Source organism: Mustela putorius, unplaced genomic scaffold, assembly GCF_011764305.1.
Source record: "Mustela putorius furo isolate JIRA1106 unplaced genomic scaffold, ASM1176430v1.1 tig00000346_pilon_pilon_pilon, whole genome shotgun sequence".
NCBI classification, from domain to species: Eukaryota; Metazoa; Chordata; class Mammalia; order Carnivora; family Mustelidae; genus Mustela; species Mustela putorius.
In genome coordinates, this window is record NW_025421357.1 from 26,179 (window position 1) to 37,232 (window position 11,054).

The 11,054-nt window shown below is 38.1% G+C and overlaps 1 protein-coding gene across 2 annotated transcripts; it reads left to right on the forward strand.

Annotated features, from left to right (window-relative positions):
• Positions 1 to 13: 13 nt before the first annotated feature.
• Positions 14 to 10,184, forward strand: LOC123391849 (39S ribosomal protein L30, mitochondrial-like). Of its 2 annotated transcripts, none has more exons than XM_045079353.1 (6): positions 14 to 128; positions 4,889 to 4,969; positions 7,131 to 7,211; positions 9,458 to 9,604; positions 9,834 to 9,907; positions 9,987 to 10,184. In XM_045079353.1, the coding sequence occupies exons 2-6, from the start codon at positions 4,916 to 4,918 to the stop codon at positions 10,114 to 10,116; spliced, it is 486 nt and encodes a 161-aa protein (XP_044935288.1). In that variant the 5' UTR covers positions 14 to 128; positions 4,889 to 4,915; the 3' UTR covers positions 10,117 to 10,184. The 2 variants fall into 2 exon arrangements, with proteins under 2 accessions (XP_044935288.1, XP_044935289.1); XM_045079354.1 differs by lacking the exon at positions 14 to 128 and adding an exon at positions 147 to 437.
• The last annotated feature ends 870 nt before the right edge of the window (positions 10,185 to 11,054 follow it).

Sequence of the window (11,054 nt, forward strand, 5' to 3'; positions counted from 1 at the left end):
TTTTCATGGCCCGTAAGTGGGCGGGACAAAGCCGGAACGAAAAGTGCGTGTTTTCGCCATCGGTGCGCGCTGTGACGGCTGGGGTTGAGTGTGGCGCTTCCTTTTCTTAACTGTTCACTTTTCACTCGGTGAGTAGGTTCGATTTGAACCAGATTGAGCGGTGGCTGGTGAGAGGGGAATGAGTGGAGGAAAGTTTTGCCTTTTTTCTTGGAGTTCGTAGGTGGGAACGCTAGGGAGATGCCGGTTGGTTTTCCTGTTGGATTCTGAGTTTGCGGGTCGCAGGAGCCTAACTGGCCCTGGGCCCATGTACTGTCCCACGGCCTCGCGAAAAGCCAGCGGTCGACCGGATGCCGTTTCCCAGTTCGCGAGCCCCTCGGTTTGTGGAGCCCGAGGGCCGGGCCGCCTAGGCGCGAGAGCTAGTGAGGAGGGGGGTTCAGGTTGGTTTGAGCAGTTTCTTTGCTTCTGTTTTACTATTTCGGTTTCCCACTGGGGGTCAGCGTAACTTGATTTTTGTTAATAAAGATAAAATCTTACCCAATTGCATTTTAGAAGGCAAAACTTCCAGGGTTGGCAGTTAAAAAATCTGCCGTTTTACCCAAAGCTGTCATTTTGCAACCCTGTTTTGATCACCACCTCGCCATAGCGGCCTGTTCTGTGTCCTTTTGCCAGGAGGCGCGGATGAGGAGGAGGACTGCCCATTACTTGATAGGCATGAGGAATTACAAGAAGAGACATTTATTGCCTTCAGAGATCTCGGTTTATTGAAAGGGATATTCTGTGTTGTGCATTTTCAGTTGTGTTTCCCCTCCATTTGTTGTTAAATAGATGTTTTTTTAATTAAAAAGCTATTCAGACATTAACTGGGAGCGGAAAATCGCCTTGATAGCCTTCCCCGCAAGGGTATGTTAACATTTGCTTACCGATAGCCTTCCAGAGATTTTCTCTATATACACACATTCTTTTTTTTTTTCTTTTTTTAATGGAAAAGGGATCATATTCCTCATGACGTATGTATTCTTCTTTTGCATCGGTGCAACAGAAGTTATTGTACAGTAGAAGATGGTATAGTTACTTCAAGGTCCAAGAGTTGTGTGCCTTATTATTAGCAATAATCTTTACTTTTTATTAGAACTTATAACTTTTGACTGTTACTCCTTCTGAAGTCGGTGAATTAAACTTAGTTCAACAAAAACCGATTGTGTGCCTAGTCCATGACATGTGCTGTTTTAGGTATATACTTGGGATACCTCTGTGAAGAGACAGGGCAGACCAAAAACAAAATAAAATATAAAAATTATTGTCCTTGTGGAATTAACATGTTTCTGGGTGGAGACAGACGGTAAACAACAAACCTAATAAACTGTGTTAGAAGAAAAGTGCTATGGAAAGAAAATCAAGGGAAGTAAATGTCTGACAATTTGGGGGTCCAACAGAATATTGAATAATGGAATAAGGGTAGGCCCCACTGAAAAAAGATTTGAGCCAAGAATTGAAGGAACTAAGAGAATTAAGTATGAATATCAGGAGCATTCCAGGAGAAAGAACAGCCTGTCCAAAGGAGCATGGCTGCCTGGCAACTTGGAGGACCTGTAAGGAGGCCAGTGTGTGTATTAATTAAGAGTGATTGGAGATGAAGTCCTAGAGATGGGGGTTAAGGACTGGCTGTCACTCTCATGCATTAAAGCTTTTGGGTATTTAATAAATTAACTTTTTTATTTTAGAATAATTTTGGGTTTATGGGAAAGTTGTGAAGATAGTACAGAGTTCCTATATACCCCACACCTGATTTCCCCTTTTATTAGTATCTTACATTAGTATGGTACATATGTTATAATTGATGAATCACTACTGATGCATCATTAACCAAAGTTCATACTTCGTTCAGATTTCTTAGCGTTTACTAGATGTCCTTTAACTGTTGCAAAATCCCATTTAGTTGTCATGGCTCCTTAGGCTCCTCTTGACTATGGTAGTATCTCACTTTCCTTGTTTTTGGTGACCTTGACAGTTTTAAGGCACTCAGGTATTTGACGAGGTACTGGTCAAGTATATTTCACAATGTCCTTCAAATGGAGTTTGATGTTTTTCTCTCAGCCTGGTGTTAGGGGTTTTGGGGAAGAAAACCACAGACAAGAAGTGCCATTCTCATTCCATCGTATCAAGTGTGCATGCTATCAACTTGACTTTTATAACAGTTGATATTAACCATGATCACCTGGCAGACATAGTGTTTGTGAGGTTCCTCTAGTACAATGTTATTTTCCCCCTTTCTATACTGTACTTGGGGAGCAAGTTATTAAGCATAGCTTATACTTAAGAGATGAGTGCTTTTTCTCCACCTGTTTGAGAGGGAAGTATCTGCATAAGTTCTTTGAAATTCTCTAAGGGAGATTTGTTCTCTCCCATTAATTTACTTCTTCATTTATATGAGTATGGAAATGGTTATTTTATAGTTTGGATTATAAGCCAATACTTTGTTACTTACTTTGTTGCTCATATTGGTCCAGCTTTAGCCACTGGAAGCTCTTTTCCTATGTCCCTTTGACATGGTCCAATCATTTTGATTTTCTGATTGGTTCCTTTCTAGTGCTACAAGATGCCCTTGTTTGTATATTTCCTGCTGTAGCCCTCCAATCAGCCATTTTATCTTTTATTAGAGAATGCCAAGATCAGGGTGCTGGGTATGCTCATTGCTACTGGGATGCCATTGCTTTTTGGTCTTTTTAGCTAACAGCTAACCCACATGTACATACGTGCCTGTGATTATTTCTTTATCCATCACTATATTTAACTAAACATGAGCTCAAACTCTAATCTGTGTCATTGGATCACATGTATTTATTCTGGCTTTTTCCTCTTGTTTATATGTTACTTCTTAATCCAATGGTGAGAAAGGCTGGCTCACTGGAAGGTTTTGAGAAAAGGAGTTGACATGATCTGATTTAGGATTTTATTTAATTTAATTTTATTTATTTATTTATTTTAAAGACTTTATTTATTTATTTGACAGACAGAGATCACAAGTAGGCAGAGAGGCAGGCAGAGAAAGAGGAAGGGAAGCGGGCTCCCTCCCGAGCAGGGAGAGAGCCTGATGCGGGGCTCGATTCCAGGACCCTGGGATCATGACCTGAGCTGAAGGCAGAGGCTTTACCACTTAGCCACCCAGGTGCCCCTCTGATTTAGGATTTTAATTAGATGATTGCTGCCATGGAGAAGAGATCTTAGGGAAGTTAAAGTGGAAGCCAGAAGGCCATTGAGGAGGCTTTTGTTGACATTTAAGTGATAAGAAAAAAAGTAACAAAGTGTGAAGCCGGATGAGTTGGATTAGTATATTGTTTAACTTGGGAGGAAGTATGGTAAAGTAAATACTTTTTCATAACCTATTTGATTGAAGGGTGGGAGGATTAAATAAGCATCGCTTCTAAGGAAAATTAAGCATCTCTTCTAAGAGCCTTGATACAAAAAATATATATAAACAACCAGCCAAGCAGTGGCTGATGATTTGAACTAGATGCTGATTTGAACTAGAAATTGATATTCTGTGTGATAGTGTTAGAGGTCTGAAGTAGGAATGACAGTCAAGGTATTTTGATGTACTTCTGAATTCTGAGTTGAGCAGATCATAGCTCTAACCCATTATTTGATTCAGACATTCAGAAACAAACACTGGATGCTTACTGTTCATCAGATACTGTGCTAGATACTGAGAGTAGAAAGTGAACAAGACAAAATTCTGCTTTTATGGTTCTAAGGATTTGGAAGTTAACTCTTCTAAAACTGAATACGTAATTAATTTAGAGAGACTGGTTCAGTAGCTAAAAATTTTTCTGAAGTCTGGCTCTTTTAATGGGACACCTTGCATTGACTCCCACAACTTCATTGCTTTGTCCACATCACAGGAAAGACTTGCAGAGCTTGAATGAGTCAGAATCTGGTGGATTTACTGAAATACAGCATTATATCCTATTTTGGTGTGTTAGAGTATTCTTATTACGGTTTTGTAATAAGAATGAGAAAAGGAGTTGACATGATAATGTCAACTAATAATTTAATGTTTTTGTTATAGTAAAAGCTACCATTTATTGAGGGCTTCTTATGTGCTAGATACTGTTTTAGGAGTTTTAGAATAACTCATTTGCAAGTTAGGTATTATATTCTTTCTTTTGGGAAAAAATTGAAGCACACAATTTAAATAACCTATCCAAAATATACATGTACTTCATAAACCTAATCTTCTCTGTTTTCAGTATATATCAGTATAGTAGTTGTAACTATTTGTGTCTAAATTAACATAACTTCACATCATAGAAATTTAAGAATAGTTTAAAAATACAAATAAGCAAAAAAGGAAGTTATGGTTTGCTTTTTATCAGAAAGGGGTTATGATTTAGTGAAAATGCACTGGACTAGGAACTAGAATTGGGCTCCAGACCATATACTCCTTGGATTGCTGGATGCCCTTGGGTAAATGATTGATATTTCATTTCCACACAAGAAGATTGTTCATTCTAGTTGTAGGAGTCAGGATTTCTTCAGTCCCTTCTAGCCCTTCCATTTTCTGATTCTATAACAAAGCATTCTTTGTGCTCATTGTTGAAGAATATTTTTAAATAATAATAACCTCCTTTACCCATTTTTGTTGAGTCAGCTTAGGTTCTAACTCATCTGGCAAAAATGGGATGTGGTTAATGTATAGTTATTACCTATGGTTTTGCTGAACTCCAAGTAACATATTTGTTATAACTTAATTCTTACCTTTATTTTATTAAAATAATAAGATTTCACTGTGAAACTTAAATCAAGTTTATAATTAACTTGATTTCCAAGTTAATTAACTGTCAATTTCCAAGACACATTTGACCCATGGATCTATTTCTGCTTGTCGTAGCCTCAGAAGAAAACCGTCACCACACTCATGGCGGGGATTTTGTGCTCAATAATAGTTCAGAGGCCCCCAGGCAGACTCCAAGTAAGTGTTCAAGTTCTCTCTCTCTCTTTGTTTTTTAATTCCTTAATAACTGTTTCTTTCTCTTTTGTAATTAACAAAACAGGCAAGTTAAACTGCACAAGTTCCTATATATATATATTAATGTTGAGGGTCAGTTTTATTTATGATTTATCTGCTGTTTTATCACTAAGGAATTGACATCACAAAAGGTCTTTTCCTAGAGAACATGCTGGTAAAAAATGTCCAATGTTGATTTCCCCTTAATCTTTTTAAAAGTTTAAGGGTTTATTGTCTTCAGTTATGAAAACATTGTGTTTTCAATCATAGAAAAATAAAAAACTATGGAAGAGCAGAAAGAAGAAATGTACTCTCCAGAAACTATTTATGCGTATATTTTCATGTATTTCCTTCTAGTCTTTCTTACAGAAATTAAGCAGCTCAGCCTAATCTGTTCATGAGGGCCAGAGTCTAGATACAGGTGTGCTGCTGGCTATAGATAATAATGTTAGGTGCTTTACATACATTACCTTAACCTTAGGTTAGTGTAAGGACCTATTTAGAAACTGTCCCTGTTCCCCTTCCCCAAAGGGATTTACTTGGAGACAAGTCCCCCCGGAAACCAGCTTCAGGTAACAAAGCCCAGATACAAAGGGGGGTCAGGCCAGGTGGAGACATCCCATCAGTGGGGGTTGCATACTGTCTCCCTGGTTACCAAGGAGTATGGGCCGCGCCCTTTGGGCACCAATCCCAGTCAAGGTGTAATAGGCTGGTTCAAATGTCTACTAGGGTAAATTGTAATTCAGTTGGTCACCTGACATCACTGTGGAGTTTCCTGTGTGTGTTACAATCTCATCGGCCACCTGTGCGTGGCCAGGCCCGACCGCATGGCCTTTGTCCTTAAAAGCTAGTCTGAAACAGAAGGGTCGCCCTCTCTTGTAAGAGGTGCAGCCCCGAACATTTGGTTAGATTCTTGATGCTTGGCTCGAAATAAAGCTTTGCTTGACCTTCGCTTTGTATCAGTCTCGCTCCTTTAATCATGGACCCATTATTGGGGCATAACAATTAGTCCTGTGGTGTTAGTATTATTTCCTTTTGAAATAGCTGAGGCAGTTGATTCTCTGAGAGGATAAGTGTCTCATTTCTTACAGATGATAAGCGCAGAATCAGAATTAGAAGCCCATATTTTTCCTTTCCATCTCTCATTCACTCCTACTTACTCTTTAATTATGTATGGGTCTCTGCAGGACAGAGAAGGCATGAAGAGAGTGAATATTGCCCATCCAGAGAGGAGTTTCCAGATATGAAGCATTGGCAGTGAATCCTTTCACTTGAGCCAATTGAAAGCAACAGGACTGAAGATTGCTGAAGGGGAAAAAGAGATAGGAACTAGGAGTGATGACATTATAGGGATTAGAAAGAAAACCATAAACTCATTTCTTTTTACAGAGTATTGTTGAAGATTATTATTCCACATTGTATAGAGCAGGAGTTGGAAACTGCAGATTGAATTCAGTCCACCACCTACTTCTGTAAATCAGGCTTTATTGGAAGTAGCCACGCCCACTTATTTACATACTGTTCCGGGTTGCTTTTGTCCCCCATTAGCAGAGTTGAGACTTGGCAGTGGAAACCATGCAGCCCCAAAGCTGGAAATAACTTCCTGTTTGATCCTTTACAGAAAAATATTGCACCCCTGGTCAGGAAGTCTCTATTTCACTCATATGTGGAATTTAAGTTACAGAACAGAAGAACATAGGGGAAATGAGAAAAGAGGGGCAAACCAGAAAACAGACTCTTAACTCTAGAGAACAAACTGAGGGTTACTGGAGGGGAGGGGTTGGGCTAAATGGGTGATGGGAATTAAGGAGGACACTTGCAGTGTGTACCAGCTGTTGTAAGTAAGTGAGGAATCACTAAATTCTACACCTGAAACTAAGAGTACACTATGTTAACAAACTGGAATTTAAATAAAATCTTGGAAAAAAAAAAAAAAGAAAATGTATGTGCTTTTTGCTTTCTAATGTTAGTGGTAAGATGAATATATTCTTTCAGCTAAGGGGCTGAGATAAATGTTTGATAATTATAGGTTAGGTAAAAACAGACTTGTCACCTAAAAATTGGTAGGTATGGATTTCTGCACTAGACTGAGTTCTTTAAAGAAATGTTTTATATCATGTTTTAGATGATGACAAAAGGTATGGAGTCTCTTATTTACATGGATTGGATTCGTCACAAATTTACCAAGTCAAGAATTCCAGATAAAGTAAGAATAAGGGTTGGGAGAAGGGGGTGAACGTTACTATTTTTTTAGCAGGTGATGTTTTAAAAGGTACCTGCTTTTGTAATATTGAAAACTTTTATGTTAAGTAATTTGTGGAGGTTGGTGGTAGGGTAGAGTTTAAATAAAACATGGTAAAATTTATCTAAATAATGATTTTTTTTTATCTTTTTAAATGTACTACTTGCCTTTGTAGTAGTAGGTTTTTATCATTCTGGAATCTCTTTATTCCTGCTTATGGTTTTTTGCCTTAATATTTTGTGTTTTCATATTACCATTGTCCTCAGAAAACAGTGAGTCTTCTTCCTGCTCAGACATATGGTGGCTCTGTGTTCACTTCTATATCGAATATTGCAACTTGGGATCTTTGAGTTTTCTCTGCTAGATTTATCTGTACATACCATTCTTTAGGAAAATACAAGCTACATTGCTTTTCGTGTTTTTTTTTCCTACATTAGCCATATAGAACCACTTGATTTTCCCAGGTATTCCATGCTCTTTACACTGTTTCTTTCTTTCTTCTCTCCTTCTCTTTGGGATGCCTGCCCCATCCTCTGTCTTCCACCATTCTTCTCACCCTGGGTCTCTTCAAACACCTAGAAAATCCAAACAAGCAATAACAACTGAAAAGCATACTTAATCCCACCTACCACAGCTACCACATCCTTTTCTGTTTTATATTTTTAAAGATATGAATCCTCTCATGTATAATGTTTTTCTAGTTGCTTTCTTCATTTAGCAATATAGTGGGAACCTCTTAGCAGATAAGTTTCTGCAATATTATTTTCATGATTGAATTATATGCCCCTTTTTTTGACAGAGAGAGACATAGTGAGCGAGGAAACACAAGCAGGGGGAGTGGAAGGGAGAGAAGCAGGCTTCCTGCTGATCAGGGAGCCAGATGCGGGGCTTAATCCCAGGACCCTGGGATTGTGGCCTGAGCCAAAGGCAGATGCTTAACGACTGAGCCACCCAGGTGCCCCTGAATTATACGCTTTTTGATTAAAGTGCCATCTTTTGTGCGTGTGATCCCCAGGAGGTATAATTCTTAATCTAGTATCTTTGAAACCTTTACAGGTACCTAAGTGTGTGTGTGTGTGTATAACATGATTTCTTAGAATCAGTATTTATGTAATGTATCATAAATACAAACCTGTGTATTTTGGTACAGATGAAACAAATCCAAGAGCCTACTACAGGGGTGCCTGGGTGGCTTAGTTAAGTGTCTGACTTTGGTTCAGGTCATGATTCTGGGGTCCTGGGGTTTCAGTCCTGTGTCATGCAGGGGGTCTGCATCTCTTTCCCTCTTCCCTTTCTTTCTGCTCATGCTCTCTATCTCTTCTTTTTCTCTCAAATAAATAAAATCTTTTTTTAAAAAAATCCTATTACACATGGTTGTATGGATTTTATTTTTTATTATTATTTTTTTGTTTAAGAATGTTTTGTGGCCATTCTTCAAAGTTAGTAGCTGCTAAGATAGTAGACCTTATTTTAATGGCAGCATTGTATCCTATTGGATACATCATTATTTAGTTGTATCATATTTTGTTCGGTTTTGTTATTGTTAGTTTTAGTTTTATTTAGAATGTATACATTGTAATTCATACAGTTATCCTATGAGGAACATGGATGTGACCTTTAAATTTTTCAGTATTACAAATAGTATTACCATATACGTCCTTATTCAGTACATTTTATGTACGTAGGGAAGTTTTCCATAGGATAGCTTACTGGAACTTTTTGATTCTTAGAGAATCAGTTCTGTGGACCCATTTCTAATCCTTCATAGGGAATCATTTGTACTCTCCTGGTGCTTTGTACATACTTTTTAATGATCCTCATGTGTTACTGTTATTGTAGGCTTATCTTTGTTCCCCTGCTTGAATAGGGTGGAGGATGCAGCTGTGCTGAGCTTTTTTAGTGCTAATACAGTCTCCAGGCATTTGAACTTTTTAGTGTCCTTTGATTGCTCCTGCTTCAATCTTAAAGCAATCTTTGTGCGATATTTTTTTCAGAATATGAAATTATTAGACTTAGTCTATCTAAGTAATCAAATGGGTATAAATGTTCAGTTTGAGGCTAGGATTACAGAAAGATTTGGGATGAGATCATTATGTAGTCATTTTTTTTTTTTAAGAAAAAAAGATACTTAGACACATAGATACATAGAAGTTGAAATACATACATATATAGAAGTTGAAAATTTACCATTTATAATTTTTCCTTCTTAGGTATTTCAGCCTTCACCTGCAGATCATGAAAAATATGGTGGGGATCCACAGCATCCTCATAAACTGCATATTGTTACCAGAATAAAAAGTACAAAAAGACGTCCATATTGGGAAAAAGATACAATAAAGATGCTTGGACTAGAAAAAGTACGCAACTATTTAAGTCATCTTATGAGAGGTTTAAATTTGCTTTAAAGTTTATAATTCTTAAACTTTAAGGTGTATTTTTACTATTTCTTTTGTTTAAATATATTATTTAGTGTAATTTATTTGAAACTTTGATTTAGACATAATAGGCCTTCATTTTCACATTTTGCTGAAATATGGGACCATCTGTTCTGAATCCAATCCATTACATGGTTTCCTTTCTTTGTAGGCACATACTCCTCAAGTTCACAAGAATATCCCTTCAGTGAATGCAAAACTGAAAGTGGTTAAACATTTGATAAGGTTTGTTGTTTGCTACTTCAGCATTTTTTAAAAAATGTGTTACCTGGTATAATTCTAAAAGCATTTCTTTATGATATAGGATCAAGCCCCTGAAGTTACCCCAAGGACTTCCAGCAGAGGAGGACATGTCCAACACGTGCCTCAAGAGCACTGGGGAATTAGTGCGGTGGCATCTAAACCCCATAAACCAAGAAGCAGTTAAGTCCTAAGGCTGGAGCAGTTTCATATTAAGAAATGTAAATCATTGTGTTCTCATTAAAATATATTTTAAATACTAGTCCTTTTCACTGGCTAAACATGGTGTGATTCTTCCTTATATAGGCTTGAGATTCAGTGCAGAGGACTGTAGTGGAAGGGAGGGGAAACTGAAGGGAAAGAAATCAGGGAGACAACCCATGAGACTCTTAACTCTAAGAAACAAATGGAGGGTTGCTGGGAGGGAGCTGGGTAAGGAATGGGGTAACTGGGTGATGGGCATTAAGGGGGGGCATGTGATGTAATGAGCCACTGGTGTTATATGCAGCTGATGAAGAACTGAACTCTTCATCTGTACATCAATGACGTACTTTATGTTGGCTAATGGAATTTAAATTTTATTTTATTTTTTTTTTTTTAAAGATTTTCTTTATTTATTTATTTGACAGAGAGAGATCACAAGTAGGCAGAGAGGCAGGCAGAGAGAGAGAGAGAGGAAAGCAGGCTCCCTGCTGAGCAGAGAGCCCAATGTGGGACTCGATCCTAGGACCCTGAGATCATAACCTGAGCCGAAGGCAGCAGCTTAACCAACTGAGCCACCCAGGCGCCCTGGAATTTAAATTTTAAAAAAAGATTTATTTATCTATTAGAAAGAACAGGGAGGAAGGGCAGAGGGAGAGAGAATCTCAAGCAGACTCCCCACTGAGCGTGGAACCCAACAAGGTACTCAGTCCTTTGACCCTGAAATCATAACCTGAGCCAAAACCAAGAGTCAGATGCTCAACCAACTGCTTCACCCAGGCACCCCAGGTATCATTAATTACTTAGCTTGAACAGTTCTAATTCAACAGTTATTGAATATCCTATAAGTGTAAATCCTAGAGGGGCTATAAAGCCAAAGGACACTAAACAACTTCAGGGAGCTCATTCTCATTAGAGAGACCTCTGTGCT